Source organism: Onychomys torridus, chromosome 3 (assembly GCF_903995425.1).
Source record: "Onychomys torridus chromosome 3, mOncTor1.1, whole genome shotgun sequence".
Classification (NCBI taxonomy): Eukaryota; Metazoa; Chordata; class Mammalia; order Rodentia; family Cricetidae; genus Onychomys; species Onychomys torridus.
Window position 1 is genome coordinate 70049183 of NC_050445.1, and position 17031 is coordinate 70066213.

At 41.8% G+C, this 17031-nt stretch overlaps 1 protein-coding gene across 1 annotated transcript in view; it reads left to right on the top strand.

Annotated features, from left to right (window-relative positions):
- Positions 1-17031, top strand: part of LOC118579508 (multidrug resistance protein 2-like) — a 77297-nt gene that overhangs the window by 10827 nt on the left and 49439 nt on the right. Inside the window, exons 6-9 of the mRNA XM_036180801.1 lie at positions 1945-2136; positions 2827-2998; positions 3974-4098; positions 13551-13722. Of these exons, the coding sequence (XP_036036694.1) occupies positions 1945-2136; positions 2827-2998; positions 3974-4098; positions 13551-13722 (661 nt within the window). The remainder of the gene's footprint in view (positions 1-1944; positions 2137-2826; positions 2999-3973; positions 4099-13550; positions 13723-17031) is intronic.

The following is a 17031-nucleotide window of genomic DNA, read 5'->3' on the forward strand; positions in this document are numbered from 1 at the left end:
GTAGCTAGCCCAGGCCGCCCTCAAGCTCATGCCAGCCCTTCTGCCTTAGCCTTCCAAGTGCTGGGGTTACAGGTTTAAGTACCAATGCCCAGTTACAGCAACATCTTGGTTGTTGACATTGCCAAGGCTAGGGATGGTGACATGTCTTAGCACTCTGAAAGCACTGGCATAAGCTTGTGAGAGTGGGTCTAGCCTGGGCTCCATAGCAAGACCCTGTTTACAAAAAGCTAGGCCTGGCGGTGGTGGCGCATGCCTTTAATCCCAGCACTCAGGAGGCAGAGCCAGGCGGATCTCCATGACTTCGAGGCCAGCCTGGGCTACAGAGCGAGATCCAGGACAGGTACCAAAACTACACAGAGAAACCCTGTCTCAAAACAACAACAACAACAACAACAACAACAAAAAGCTAAAAAATAGAAATAAGTAAAACAAATGAATAAAACTAAACATCTTACAGGTTGTTCCCTAACCATAAGGTACACTTGTTAAATGGGATTACTCTTGCTATATCATTAGTCCATGAAAAATAATTATAGACTCATCTATTAATGAGAAACATTCTGTATTCAGCTGCGCTATAACTTTTTGCAAGTTATAAGATGTAACCGGGTGTGATATGTTAGCAGGATCCTGGTAGGTTGAGCGCAGAGCTGTGAACATCACACCAGAGACTCTCTTCCTTTTAAGTAACCATTTTGATGCTTCCCAGGACACACTGCAATTTCCAGAAGATAACAAGTAGAACTTCTCCTTTTGAAGACGGGGAAGTCTGTACCCCGCATTTCACGCTGGAAGCTTTGCCTTTTATCTAAATATTAACTGATTGAAGAAGCCTAAGGTTTGCTTTTGTGAATGTGAAGACTCAGAATGAGGGAACATCAGTTCACCTGTTTCTTAGTTTCATTTGAAGACTTTTGTGCTCTTCATTCCTTAAGCATTTTACGGTTATTCGAAATGACCAATTTGGCAGATACAAATACTATTAGTTCTCAGCTGTCACTTATCGGCTGAGGTCTGTCAGTAGTTCAGAGGGACAGGAATCACTTCCATGTTGTTGGTTGTTTTTGCCCTTTTACTCTTTTGGGGGGCCTGCCACCCAGCTCCCAAATAAATCACATACGGAGGCTTATTCTTAAATATAAATGCCCAGCCTTTGTTTGTCTTATTTCTTGCCAGCTCTCCTTACCTTAACTTACTCCTTCTACCTTTTGCCTCTGGGCACTTGTCTCTCTCTTTCTTCTGTAAATCTTACTCTTACTCTGTGGCTGGCTGGGTAGCTGGGTAGCTGGCCCCTGGAATCCTCCTCCTTCTCTGGTTCCTAGATCTCTCCACCCAGATTTCTTCTTCTGTGTATTCTCCTGCCTGCCAGCCCTGCCTATCCTTGCTCCTGCCTTGCTGTTGGTCGTTCAGTTCTTTATCAGACTCTCATGTGTTTTAGACAGGCAGAGTCACACAGCTTCACAGAGTTAAATGAATGCCACATAAACAAAAACAGGTAACACACCTTAAAATAGTATTTCCCAACACTTCTATCCCTGGTTTCCACTTTCAGACAAATTCTGTCACATGTCCCTTGACTAGCAGAGACTCATTAATTGATGCTGGTATAATAGATACAATAGAATTAGGACTACAGGCCATGTCTCAATAGACCGCCAGTACAACGAATCTCACCTCCATTTTACTAGCTAGAAAACTGGGGCCTAAGATGTTATGCGTCCTGTCCTAGTTTACAAGGTAGTGAAGAGCTGGGATTTGCCCCAAAGCCATTCTATATTGCCACAGACACAGGTGGATGCTGACAGTTACAGCTCTGCCCCTCACAACCCCGTCTTGTTTGTTAAGGATGGTGGGATACCCAGATAGCTGAGGGAGTAAGACTCAGTTGTGTTCAGAGAGCAGGACTGATTAGAAAACAGCATGCACAGTGTTCTTGTTTTTCAGGTACGCCTACTATTACACGGGGATTGGTGCTGGTGTGCTCATAGTTGCCTACATCCAGGTTTCATTTTGGTGCATGGCGGCTGGAAGACAAATACACAAAATTAGACAGAAGTTTTTTCATGCTATAATGAATCAGGAGATAGGCTGGTTTGACGTGCACGATGTTGGGGAGCTCAACACCCGGCTCACAGAGTAAGTACCTAGTTGTAGCTGAAGTCAGATATGGTCTTGTTCTTAGTTCAGTGGAGTAGATACCACCAGCCCCATTAGGAGTGCCGGTGCATCACTGAGCAGAGTAGCCCCCTTTTGAGCAGTACCCATGTCTTACACAGCCTCTAGTTCACAGTGCCCTGGCAGGAATGGGGGATGGAGCTCCTTCTTGACTGGCACTCAATGAGGGATTAGACTGGCCGAGTCGAGAAACACGCAGAGAGTGAGCATGGCAGTGATGTGCAGGCGAGCAACAATATGGCCTGTCCATCCAGCTCGCTGACTACCATCCTGCCAGGGCTCCTTGGTGTCCTTGGAAAACACTGGAAAGGAGGAAGGAGCTCCTGTCTGTCTGTCTCTGCTTCACAGAAGACATGAAGAACGCAAAGATTTGTGTTCATAGAGAACAGCGACATATGTGCACATCTCTGAGCAGTTTGAAATTTCACAGTGAATTGTCTTAAACATCCTGTGTCTATTCTGAGGCCATGCTGGCCGTAGGAAGCTGCTAATGACAAAATCTAGTGGAAACAATTAGCTTGTCAAGTGAAATATATACCAAGGTTGTAGACATATTAATTTACATCAAAATCAGTGATACAATATAAAACTGGCTAATTTCTGTGTTTGCAAATCTGACATTATTTGTAACACAATCTCTTTCCTCTTCAGCGATGTCTCCAAAATCAATGATGGAATTGGCGACAAAACCGGAATGTGTTTTCAGTCCATAACCACATTTCTGTCTAGTTTTGTAGTGGGGTTTATAAGTGGTTGGAAGCTGACCCTTGTCATTTTGGCTGTCACTCCTCTTCTTGGATTGTCGTCTGCTATGTGGGCCACGGTAGGTGAATCCACACTTCAGAACCCTCCCCAGAACCCCATGGGAGGCCTTTAATCACGGCAGCCCTGCTTGTGAGTTTGGTACTTGCTTTAAGCTTCTGTCTAACAAGGGGCAAGATAAGCTGATCCAGACCCACTGAGCTCTTACTTGGAGAAAGGATAAGAAGGAAGGGGACCTTGCATACTCCCCACCAGCACAGAAGAGACATGCTGAACTGGGAAGATCTATGCTCAGTAGAGGACAGTATCTTGTTCACTGTGAAGTGTCAGGTGTGTCTGCGTGGCCCTCCAATGTTTGGAAGACTTAATGCCACTCTCCAGGGAGCAGCCTCAGGTCATCAGGCTTGAGCTGTACTTTTACCAACAAGCTATTGTGCCAGCCTTTGCCAGCCTAAAAGCTTAATTGATTTTCCTGTTCAGTAGAACATTAACAGTTAGGTTCAAACGCCTCATGTCAGAACTGGATAAAAATTATTTAAAATGTTTTAGAATACCTTGTGGATAGATAAGGAAAAGAGAATGCAACTTGGCCTGTGAGGTCTACACATCACTTCACTTACCAGGCCCTTTGTTTTACACCCTGCTCTGCACATGTCTTAGATTCTCAGATTGTGAGCTCTATTCAAACATAGGTGCACTACTAGTTTGAGAAGCTGTTTCCTGCTGTGGACTTGAGGCTGTCTCCTTAACCCAGACATGAAGGAAGAGCAGAAGGGTCTCAGGCACATCAGGCACCTGACCCAGAAGTCCCTTTGTGTCCAGGGTTCTCTTCCTTGCCCATACATTGTGTCAGCTAGAGGGCACTGGTAGGGAAACCATTATACTTTTTCTCTCCCCGAAGATACCTGGCATTCAAAGATCTTGCTCTTTGTACAATTTGTGTATAAGCAACGTTTTTATATCTATTTATTTTTTTGGCTCTGCAAAAGAATGATTTGTTGAGCATTTTTAATGATACAAGATTGCCCTCTGACAGGTATTGACTTCATTTACTAATAAGGAACTTCAAGCTTATGCAAAAGCGGGAGCAGTTGCTGAGGAAGTCTTAGCGGCCATCAGAACTGTGATTGCATTTGGAGGACAAAAGAAAGAACTTGAGAGGTTTGAGTTTCTTTTGCTAGAAATTTAAAATTCAGCATCATTGCTAATATTCTACAAAGCTGGAATTCTAATGCATTCCTAATATATGCCTTCAGAAAAAGGGATATATATGTTCTGTTTGCTTTTTGAAATATGTTTGAAAGCCTGTGTTTTCCTTCTTATAGAAGAAAGGGACGGTACAGAAACCCCAAGTAAGGGATAAAAGACCCCATGAGAGTCACAGAAGTATTTCTTTAGAGAGTCATAATTCATATGCTTTGATAGGGCTGAAGAGATCTCTTAGTTGTTAAGAGGACATACTGCTCTTACAGAGGACTTGAGTTTCTCTGGGGCTCAACCTCCTGTAACTCCAGCCCCAGTGGACCTGATCCCTTTTTGGGGCCTCCAGGGGCATCTTTGCTTGTATGCACATACACACTCTGTGGTGGTGTGAAGGAAAATGGCCCCCAAAGGGAGTGGCACTGTTAGGAGGAGGGGTCTTGTCAGAGGAAGTGTGTCATTGTGGAGGTGGGCTTTGAGGTCTCATATGCTCAAGCCACACCCAGTGTCTCAGTTCACTTCCTGTTGCCTACTGATCAAAGTTGTAGAATTCTCAGTCATTTTCCAGCACCATGTCTGCCTGCATGCCACATATTTCCTGCAGGATGATAATGGAATAAACCTCTGAACTGTAAGTTACCCAATGAAATGTTTTTCCTTTATAAGAGTTACTGTGGTCATGGTGTCTCTTCACAGCAATAGAAACCCTAACACACACACACACACACACACACACACACACACACTCACTCACTCACTCACACAAACACAGTCATTGAAAATATGCGTTGATAAAAGAAATGTACTGAGGATAATGAGGTGGGCACATTTAAATATGGTCAAGGAATGTCTCTTAGAGGAGATTTCAGTTAGCATGAGACCTGAGAGATGAGATTTAGTCTCTTGTAGTGAGGGTAGGGATGGGGTCTGGGATAGCAAGTCATCTAAGTCTCTCAGCATGGCAAAAGCTTCAGTATGTTGTGGGATATGTTGTCACAAAGCTTCTACTTCTAAAACAGTCTATCCCTTCAAAATATCCATTTGGGAGGATACCAGCTCATTTGGAATGGAAATTTAACCACAATTGTGAATGCATTTAATTCAGTAATCAGAACAGTTTTTTGTTCCTCTATGTGTCTTTCAAATGTGCTTCCTTCTGTATGCAGAAACCTTTGACTTTTGTGGAGCTCTCATTTTTGATTGTTGGATTTATTCCTGAGTGAGTCCTATTCTGAGAGTCCTTAATTAGGCTGATACCTTCAAGTACACACCCTTTTTTTCTCCAGCACTTTCAAATTTGCCAGTCTTATGTTTAGACTGTTTTGTCCTGGAAAATTTTGTTTCTCTTTCAATGATGATAGGTAGTTTTTCTGAGTATAATAGTCTTGGTTATTAGCAGTGTTCTTTCAGAATTTGAACTACATCACTCCAAGCCCTTCTGGTTTTAAAGATTTCTATGGGAAGATCAGTGATTATTCTGATTGGCCTGTCTTTGGATGTGATTGGCTCTTTTCCCCTGCAATTTTCAGTTCCCTTTTTTTCACCCTTCTGTGTTTTAACTATAACTCGACATGGGGAGTTCCTTTTCTGGTCCTGGCTTTTATGTGTTCTAGCACTATTTTAAAAAACAAAAAAAAGTTTAAAAAATTATCAATGTCCTTGAGACTGAATGACACGATTCCTTTACATTGATTCACATCCTGCTAGACCATCCTCTGCATTAGCCAGTCTCTTGGTAAGACTTGCCACTTGCCTTTGGATTTGACTTACTGAGTTTTGTGTTCTGAGCACCATTTTGGTTTGATTTTTCTTCAGTATTTCTGTCATTATTGAATCCTATTTCCATATCTTGAAGTGACTTCAACAAGTGTGTTCAAGTTCACCTTAAAGTCTGTGAATGTGATTAGACTCGTACTTTTTAATTCTTCATTTGGAATTTGAGCTCAGTCTTTGTCAATGCCATCTCTTCCCATGAGATTGGTCATTTTTGGAGGGTACATGCCGTCTTGGATTTTCATCCAGTTTTTAGTTTTGTGTTGGGACTTGTCTGTCTGGAGTTACTTTGTTAGCAGAAGTTGGTTTTTTCTGAATCACCTTTCTTTGGTGAGAGTTGACCCAGCATTTTTTTTAAATTTATTATATCTGTGTTTTAATTTTACACATCAGCCATGGGTTCCCCTGTCTTCCCCCCTCCCGCCCCCACTGCCACCTTCGCCCCATCCCCTCCCCTCCATTCCCATCTCCTCCAGGGCCAAGACTCCCCTGGGGATTCATTTAAACCTGGTGGATTCAGTACAGTCCCCTCCTTCCAGGCTGAGCAAAGTGTCCCTGTGTAAGCCCAAGGTTCCAGAGAGCCAGCTCATGCACTAAAGACAGGTCTGGGTCCCACTGCCTGGGTGCCTCCCAAACAGTTCTAGCTATTCTGTTGTCTCACTTATCCAGAGGGCCTGCTCCAGCTGGGGACTCCACAGCCTTTGGTTCATAATTCATGTGCTTCCATTTGTTTGTCCCTGTGCTTATTACAATCTTGGTCTCAACAATTCACACTCTTACAGTCCCTCCTCTTTCTTGACAATTGGACTCCTGGAACTCCACCTGGGGCCTGGCAGAGGATCTCTGCATCCACTTTCATCAGTTATTGGATGAGAGTTCCAGCACGACCATTAGGGTGTTTGGCCATCTGATCACCAGACTAGGTCAGATCAGGCGTTCTCTTGACCATTGCCAGAAGTCTACAGAGGATGTATCATTGTGGATTTCTGGGGACCTCTTGAGCACTCTGCATATTCCTGTTCTCATGGTCTTCAAAAATTTACCATGGTCTGTTATTCCTTGTTCTCCCTTTCTGTTCTTGATCCAGTTGGGATCTCCTGCTCCCCTAAGCTTTCTTTCCATCAAACCTTGCCCTTCATTACTCCCACTGTCGTCCAGGTTGTTCATGTAGATCTCATCCATTTCTCTGTTATTGGGTGATCCCTGTGTCTTTCCTAGGATCCCGTTTTCTAGGTAGCCTCCCTGGAGTTGTGTAACAGTCTAGTCATCTTTGTTTTACATCTAGTATCCTCCTATGAGTGAGTACATACCATGTTTGTCCTTCTGAGTCTGGGTTACCTCACTCAGGATGATTTTTTCTAGATCCATCCATTTGCCTGCAAATCTCATGTTGTCATTGTTTTTCTCTGCTGAGTAGTACTCCATTGTGTATATGTAGCATATTTTCTTTATCCATTCTTCAGTTGAAGGGCATCTAGGTTGTTTCCAGGTTCTGGCTATTATAAACAATGCTGATATGAACATAGCTGAGCAAATGCCCTTGTGGTATGATTGAGCATTCCTTGGGTATATGACCAAGAGTGCTACAGCTGGGTCTTAGGGGAGGTGGATTCCCAATTTTCTAAGGAAGCGCCATATTGATTTCCAAAGTGGCTGCACAAGCTTGCATTCCCACCAGCAGTGGAGGAGAGTTCCCCTTGCTCCACATCCTCTCCAGCATAAACTGTCTTCTATGTTTTTGATCTTAGCCATTCTGACAGGTGTAAGGTGGTATCTCAGAGTCATTTTGATTTGCATTTCCTGGATAATTAGGAATGCTGAGCAATTCCTTAAATGTCTTTCAGCCATTTGAACTTCCTCTGTGGAGAATTCTCTCTTTAGTTCTATAGCCCATTTCTTAATTGGACTGTTGGGCATTTTGATGTCTAATTTCTTGAGTTCTTTATATATTCTGGATATCAGCCCTCTGTCAGATGTGGGGTTGGTGAAGATCTTTTCCCATTCTGTAGGCTGTCGCTTTGTCTTGTTGACCATGTCCTTTTCTCTACAAAAGCTTCTCAGTTTCAACAGATCCCATTGATTGATTGTTTCTCTCAGTGTCTGTGCTACTGGTGTTATATTTAGAAAGTGCTCTCTGGTGCCAATGCATTCAAGACTACTTCCTACTATCTCTTCTATCAGGTTCAGAGTAACTGGATTTATGTTGAGGTCTTTGATCCACTTGGACTTAAGTTTTGTGCATGGTGACAGATATGGATCTATTTGCAGCCTTCTACACATTGACATCCAGTTATGCCAGACCATTTGTTGAAGATGCTTTCTTTTTTCCATTGTACGTTTTTGGCTTCTTTGTCAAAAATTATATGTTCATAGGTGTGCGGGTTAATGTCAGGGTCTCCAATTCGATTCCATTGGTCCACATGTTGGTTTTTATGCCAGTACCAAACTGTTTTTATTACTGTAGCTCTATAGTAGAGCATGAGGTCGGGGATCGTGATGCCACCAGAGGTTGTTTTATTGTACAGGATTCTTTTGGCTATCCTGGGTTTTTTGTTTTCCATATGAAGTTGAGTATTATTCTTTCCAGGTCTGTGAAGAATTGTGTTGGTAATTTGATGGGGATTGCGTTGAATCTGTAGATTGCTTTTGGTAAGATCGCCATTTTTACTATGTTAATCCTGCCTATCCATGAGCATGGGAGGTCTTTTCATTTTCTGACATCTTCTTCAATTTCTTTTTTCAGGGACTTAAAGTTCTTGTCATATAGGTCCTTCACATGCTTAGTTAGAGTAACCCCAAGATATTTTATATCATTTGTGGCTATTGTAAAAGGTGATGTATCTCTGATTTCCTTCTCAGCCTGTTTGTCTATTATATATAGGAGGGCTACTGATTTCTTTGAGTTGATCTTGTATCCTGCTATGTTGCTGAAGGTGTTTATAAGCTGTATCAGTTCCTTGGTTGAATTGTTGGGGTTACTCATGTATACTATCATGTCATCTGCAAATAGGGAAAGCTTGACTTCTTCATTTCCAATTTGTATCCCCTTAATCTCCTTATGTTGTCTTATAGCTCTGGCTAGAACTTCAAGTACTATATTGAATAAGTATGGGGAGAGGGGACAGCCTTGCCTTGTTCCTGATTTTAGTGGTATTGCTTTGAGTTTCTCTCCATTTAATTTGATGTTGGCTGTTGGCTTGTTGTAGATTGCCTTTATTATGTTTAGGTATGTTCCCTGTATTCCTGATCGCTCCAAGACCTTTATCATGAAGGGTTGTTGGATTTTGTCAAATGCTTTTTCTGCGTCTAGTGAGATGATCATGTGTTTTTGTTTTTTTTTCTTTGAGTTTGTTTATTTGGTGTATTACATTGATGGACTTTCATATGTTGAACCACCCTTGCATCTCTGGGATGAAGCCTACTTGATCATGGTGGATAATTGTTTTGATGTGTTCTTGGAGTCTGTTTGCCAGTATTTTATTGAGTATTTTTGCATCAATGTTCATGAGGGAGATCGGTCTGTAGTTCTCTTTCTTTGTTGCATCTTTGTTTGGTTTAGGGATCAGGGTAATTGTACCTCATAGAAGGAGTTTGGTAATATACCTTCTGCTTCTATTATGAGGAACAATTTAAAGAGTATTGGTATTAAGTCTTCTTTGAAGATCTGGTAGAATTCTGCAGTGAAACTATCTGGTCCTGGGCTTTTTTTGGTTGGGAGACTTTTAATGACTGATTCTATTTCCTTGGGGGTTATTGGACTATTTAAATGGTTTATCTGGTCTTGATTTAACTTAGGTATGTGGTACCTATCCAGAAAATTATCCATTTCTTTTAGATTTTCCAGTTTTGTGGAGTAGAGGTTTTTGAAGTATGACTTGGTGATTCTCTGGATTTCCTCATTGTCTTTTCCTTTCTGATTTTGTTAATTTGGATGTTCTCTGTCTGTCTTTTGGTTAGTTTGGATAAGGGTTTATCTATCTTGTTGATCTTCTCAAAGATCCAACTGTTTGTTTCATTAATCCTTTGTATTGTTCTCTTTATTTCTATTTTATTGATTTTAGCTCTCAATTTGATAATTTCCTGGCATCTATTCCTCCTGGGAGACTTTGCTTCTTCCTGTTCAAGGGCTTTCAGGTGTGCTTCTTTATGTGGGCATTCAGTGCTATGAATTTCCCTCTTAGCACTGCTTTCATAGTGTCCCATAAGTTTGGGTATGTGGTGTATTCATTTTCATTGATCTCTAGGAAGTCTTTAATTTCTTTCTTTGTTTCTTCCTTAACCCATTGGTGATTCAGTTGAGCATTATTCAGTTTCCATGAGATTGTAGGTTTTCTGTAGTTTTTGTTGTTGTTGTTGACATCTAACTTTAAACTATGGTGGTTCGATAGAACACAGAAGGTTATTCCAATTCTTTTGTATCTGTTGAGATTTGCTTTGTGGCCATTATGTGGTCTATTTTAGAGTAGGTTCCATGGGGTGCTGAGAAGAAGGTATATTCTTTTCTGTTCGGGTGGAATGTTCTGTAGATATTGATTAAGTCCATTTGTGTCATAACAACAGTTAAGTCCATTATTTCTCTGTTAAGTTTCAATTTGGCAATTCTGTCCAGAGGTGAAAGTGGGGTGTTGAAATCTCCCACTATTAATGTGTAGGGTTTTATATGTGATTTAAGCTTTAGTAATGAATGTTTCTTTTATATATGTGGGTGCCCTTGTGTTTGGGGCATAAATGTTAAGAATTGAAAGTTCATCTTGGTGGATCTTTCCTGCCATGAGTATGTAATGTCCTTCATTATCTCTTTTGATTGATTTTAGTTTGAAGTCTATTTTGCTGGATATTAGGATGGCTACACCAGCTTGCTTCTTAAGACCATTTGGTTGGAAAGTCTTTTCCCAGCCTTTTATTCTTAGGAGGTGTCTATCTTTGAATTTGAGGTGTGTTTCTTGTATGCAGCAGAAAGATGGGTCCTGTTTTCATATCCATTCTGTCAGTCTGTGTCTTTTTATAGGTGAATTAAGTCCATTGATATTAAGGGATATTAATGACCAGTGATTTTTCGTTCCTGTTATTATTTTTATTATTTGTTGGTAGTGTGTGTGTACTTCTCTTCTTTGGAGTTTACTGCTGTGGTGTTATCTATTGCCTGTGTTTTTGAGGGTGTATCTGACTTCCTTAGGTTGGAATTATCCTTCTAGTGCTTTCTGTAGGGCTGGGTTTGTGGATAAGTATTGTTTAAATCTGGTTTTGTCTTGGAATGTCTTGTTCACTCCATCTATGATGACTGAAAGTTTTGCTGGGTATATTAGTCTAGGCTGGCATCCATGGTCTCTTAGTATCTGCATTATATCTGTCCAGGCCCTTCTGGCTTTCAAAGTCTCCACTGAGAAATCGGATGTTGTTCTGATGGGTTTGCCTTTATAAGTCACTTGGCCTTTTTCCTTTGCTGCCCTTAATATTCTTTCTTTATTCTGTACGTTTAGTTATTTAATTGTTATGTGGCGAGGGGACTTTTTTTGGGGGGGGGGTCTAGTCTGTTTGGTGTTCTATAGGCTTCTTGTATCTTCATAAGCATTTCCTTTTTAAGGTGGGAAAGTTTTCTTCTATGATCTTGTTAAATATATTTTCTGTGCCTTTGAGTTGGTATTCTTCTCCTTCCTCTATCCCTGTTATTCATAGGTTTGGTCTTTTCATGGTGTCCCAAATTTCTTGGACATTTTGGGTCACAACTTTGTTGGTTTTAGTCTTTTCTTTGACTGATGAATCTATTTCTTCTAACGTATCTTCAACACCAGAGATCCTCTCTTCCTTCTCTTGCATTCTGTTGGTTATACTTGCATCTGAAGTTCCTGTTTGTTTACTCAGATTTTCTATTTCCAGCATTCCTTCTGCTAGTGTCTTCTTCATTTTTTCTATTTCCCTCTTCAGATCTTGGACTGTTTTCCTTGCTTTTTCATGATTTTCTTTCAGGTATTTATTGTTTTCTTCTGCTTTATTTGTCCTTTCCTCTAGTTTTTTATAGTGTTCTTCCCATCTTTTGTTTGTCTGTTCCTCTACTTTATTTTTGATTTCTTATATATAAGGCTCTAGCCTCTTCATGATGTTACTTATAAGGTTGTTTTCTTCTTCTTCTTCTTCTTCTTCTTCTTCTTCTTCTTCTTCTTCTTCTTCTTCTTCTTCTTCTTCTTCCATTCCGTGATGTTCAGGTCTAGCTGTTGGAGAAGGGGCTAGGTTCTGTTGATGCTGTATTGATCTTTATTTTGTTGTATGTACCTCTGCCTTGACGTCTGTCCATCTCCTCGTGGATTCGTTCTTGGTCTTATCAGTGCACTTGGTCCAGACAGAGCTGACAGATTTACGGAGCCTCTCTCTGGTCCAGATGGAAGCTCTGTGACCCAGCATTTTTAATTGAGGTGTTGTGCATCCTTTCACTCCGAGGGGTGCCCTTTCTATCGGTTTGCTCCAGTAGGAAAGATAAGGAGTAGGCTTGGTAGCTTAGTTAAGCTTATGTGTCCCTGGTGTGCTGGCAGAGTGTAGCTCCATAGCTCTGCTCTTCTGTGAGATGTAAGCCTGAGCCAGGCTCCTTCCCTCCCGTGGAGTCTGTGGATCTTCCCGCCTCACTTCCAGGCCAGTCTGTGCCCCCACTGTCACGTGGTATCATTTGGTGCCTGCAGCAGCCTGTTCCTACTATATATCCATAAGCCAAAATAATTTTTGTAGATCAGTGATTTTCAAATTCACATCTATAGAAATAAGATAGTGCTACGGCTTGTTGTTTCTGAGAGAGAGCACTCTGCTGTGTGGCCCTGCCTGGTCTGGAGCTCTCAGTCCTCCTGTACCCCCAAGTGAGCAAACTGTCTTTAAAGCTTTCTTCAGGTCCGGAGCTTTGAATAGATTTTTTTTTTTTTTTTTGGTTTTTTTTTGGGACAGGTTTTCTCTGTGTAGCTTTTGTGCCTTTTCCTAGAACTCACTTGGTAGCCCAGGCTGGCCTCGAACTCACAGAGATCTGCCTGGCTCTGCCTCTCAAGTGCTGGGATTAAAGGCGTGTGCCACCACCGCCCGGCTTGAATATTTTTTTGATGTTACAATTTTCTAGCATTCTATCCCCAGTTCCTTAACTCTCTGCTCCTCCTCCTTCTTCTTCCTCCTCCTTCTTTGTTCTTCATCCCCTTCTTTCTTCTCGTTTTTTTTTTAAATTCTTCATTCTTCTGCCTTTTCATGTTCCTTCTCCTCCGGCCTCCTCCACCATCATTACCCTTACTCTCTCCTCCCATCCTCCGTTCTGAGCAGGACAGGCTGGCCTTGAACTTGCGGTCCTCTGCTTCAGTCTCCTTAGTGCTAGGGTTACAGGCAGAGCTGCTGTGACCAGCTGTTTTACCCCTGTGTGTGCAATAATATGTGCTTTTGATATTTTTTATTACTTCACAATTACTAAGGCCAGAAAAGGTTTCAGCCTCAGTGTACTCTTTAGTGAAGGAGTAAAATAATAGTACATCTTAGGGGCAATGTATGGTGAAAAGAAGAGAACAGATGTACTGCAGGGCTGGTGCGTTTCAACTATTCAACTAACTGCCTTGTTACATTAACATAGTTCCTCGATGCCGCCTATGAGAACATGTAATGATTTCTGGTTTTTCTTCCAGGTACGATAAAAATTTAGAAGAAGCTAAAAATGTTGGAATAAAGAAAGCAATCACGGCCAACATTTCCATAGGTATTGCCTACCTACTGGTGTATGCGTCGTATGCACTGGCATTCTGGTACGGGACTTCCTTGGTCCTCTCAAATGAATACTCTGTTGGACAAGTGCTTACTGTGAGTAGTATGTGATTTATAAAAGGATTCACTAAAAATGCTGTTTAAATTAAGTAGTTTTAATTTAACCTTAGAAGAATGTGTTTTGAAACCTGTTAAATACTATAAAGAAACATTCATTCAATCACTAGGCTCAAGAGTGGAGGGGAAATAGATGGATCCAAAATCAATATTGTTGCCTTTCTTACAGATATCTTAAAAAACTTATTCTTTGAACTTATTCTTTATATGTCATTGTTGCATTAAAGAATAAAAAAAAAAAGTCTTCCTCTTGGAGCATTATAAACCCATGTCTTAGTCACTGTACCATTGCTGTGAAGAGACATCATGACCAAGGCAACTCTTATAAAAGAAACCATTTAATTGGGGGCTTGCTCACAGTTTCAGAGGTTATCAGTATGGTGAGGAGCATGGCAGCACACATTGTGATGGAGAAGTAGTTGAGGGCTATATCCTGATCCAAAGGCAAAGAGAAAGAGAGACAGAGACAGAGAGAGACAGAGACAGAGAGAGAGACAGAGAGACACAGACACAGAGACAGAGACAGAGACACAGACAGAAATGAGTCTAGCTAGCATAGGCTTTTGAAACCTCAAACCCCACTCCCAGTGATATACTTCCTGTAACAAGGTCAAACCTACCCCAACAAGGGCCACATCTCCTCATCCTTAATAATCGTATCAAAGAGTGTCACTCCCTGGTGACAAGCATTCAAATCCATGAGCCTGTTGGGGCCATTCTTACTCACCCCTCCACAACTGAGAATGAGACTTGGTTTTCTGCAGTGCTTTCATCCTGGCAGAAAAAGTCACCAAGCACAGCAAAGCCCACTAGGATAGTTCTACTAGGAGAAGGGAGGGATAGGAAAGAATGAGCCTGTTGGAAAGACTTGTGCAGAGAGGGGAGGCTGCATGGGATCTGCCTTTTGTGGACTACCCTAGCTCATGCGCATATGGGCCCACGTGGCTACGCCATGCATGTGCATGGATTATGTGATCACACTGCACACAAATTACAAGACCGCATGAGGACAGATGGCCCCAGAAATGACTTGGTGGAAATGACTAGGTGTCTCTCCAGGGCATTCACGGTCATGGGAGCGTTGTTAGAATTCCTATCAGAGACCACATCTGAATTCTCCACTTTTCACCCTGTGTCTTCTGTCTTGTTATTTGTGGTCTGATGTCTGTCTGACCTTACAAAGGACTTTGCTCTATATTCATTGAACAGCACAGAAAAACATAGTATTAGAAAAGAATTGTGGGGGCCCAAATTACTCAGTGTCAGAGAATCTGACCTTGCTTTATCCAGGAGAGCTAAATAATGGGATTATTTGGCCAGGGGCGTGGTTACCAGGTGTTTTGAAGGGTCTACTCTTGGCTGTATGGTGTGCTTTGATTTTGAAAGGGGGAGGTCTTTTGCCTTGCCCTTTGGCATTGTATAAAAAGCCCTTTGGAATAAGCCTCAAGGCGACTGGGTATTGCCCCAGGGCCCTCCCAAAGCTATCCTGTATCTCTCTCTTATCATCTTTCTATCTAATACATCATTATTCCTGTCTCCTCCCCTCAAGAACCCATCGAAAGGTGGGAGCTGGACCCCCACAAGGAATGAAGAATTCTCTTATACTGAAAAAGTTAATAGAGTCTTACAAGAGAAGATGCTACTTTACTGACACCAAATAGCACTCAGAACTGCAGGCAGATATTATCAATCTCTACCCACTTGATGCTCCCAACATTATGCTGGATACTTGTTTTCATTAAAGTTACTTTCAATTTATTGTCTGTTTTTAGCAAATTATCCCCATAACAGACACAGACACACTCACACACACATACACACACACACACACACACACACACACACACACACACACACATACATACATACACACAGACACTGACACAGACACACAGACACACACAGACACACACACACACACACACACACACACACACACACACACACACACTCTTCTGGGTCAGGAATATGGAAGATTAGTTAGTTAAAGATTAAAGCTATGCATTTAGCTTAGGTTGTAAAAGCAAAGTATATCTGAAGTCCAGGCATGGTTAGGTTGGTTACATTGCTTTCTTAAGGGCAAGTTCAACTTAAACTGGATAAATATGCAGTAGGGAAACAGAATGACTATATGGTTTTAAATGGTCTTAAGGCATATTATTAACTTGGTTGCAAGGTCTGGCAAAATTTAGTCTCTGAAGACAAGAAGTATTTTCAGAAAAGGTGATTCCCAGGCCTGGTTATTGTTATGCCCTGATCATGACCCCAAAGAGACCACCAAAGACCATGGATGTCCAGAATGCAATAGTAAGGTTTATTGTTTAAGTTTACAAGTCTAGACAGGGAACTCGTTCCTACACCCAATACAGGGAGGCAGGGAGGAGTTGCTCTTTCTTTGTGTGGCTAGCTATTTAAAGTCTTAAACTGCAAGCCCTTCAGGGCAGTTGAGGGGGGGTGTTGGTTTGGGTACTACTGGGATTGGTTTATTTTTATCTCTGTTCTCTTTTTAATTCGGTGAGGGTATGTAACCTTTGAATTCATTGGTGGGGGGGTCACATTTATCATTTTGGGGACTGTCCGGGACAAGTCCCAGGCTTTGTCCTTGAGCTGCCATGGGGGCTGGCTGGCCTGGCACGCACTGACTGTGGGGGCCGGCTCAGTGGTCCAGGCTCTGTCCTTGAGCTGCCAGGGACATAGAGAGAGGTCCCAGACAGTAAACAGCTGGCTGAACTTTGAGCAGTCAGAGTATGTGCAGAAAGGGAGCTCCTGCAAGGACTAGGTCTTTTGTTCACGGCCCTTCCAGAAACTGCTTGCTCAAGTCTCAGGAAACTGAAATTGAGGCCTGATCTCTGAGACAAGACTGAGCAGCCTGTTATGACATCTGCTTGGTCCTTTCATTATACTGTGTTTGTCTTTCTGGATTATCTCACTCAGGATGATTTTTTTTCTACTGCCATCCATTTGCCTGCAAATTTCATAATGTCTGTTTTGTACCGCTGAGTAATACTCTGTTGTGTAAATGTACCACATTTTCTTTATCCATTCTTCAGTTGAGGGGTATCTAGGTTGTTTCCAGGTTCTGGCTATTATGAATAATGCTTCTATGAACATAGTTGAGCTAGTGTTCTTGTGGTATGATTGAGCATTCCTTGGGTATATGTTCAAAATTGGTACCACTGAGTCTTGAGGTAGATTGATTCCCAATTTTCTGAGAAAACACCATACTGATTTCCAAAGTGACTATACATGTTTATACTCCCAGCAATGAAGGAGTGTGCCCCTTGCTCC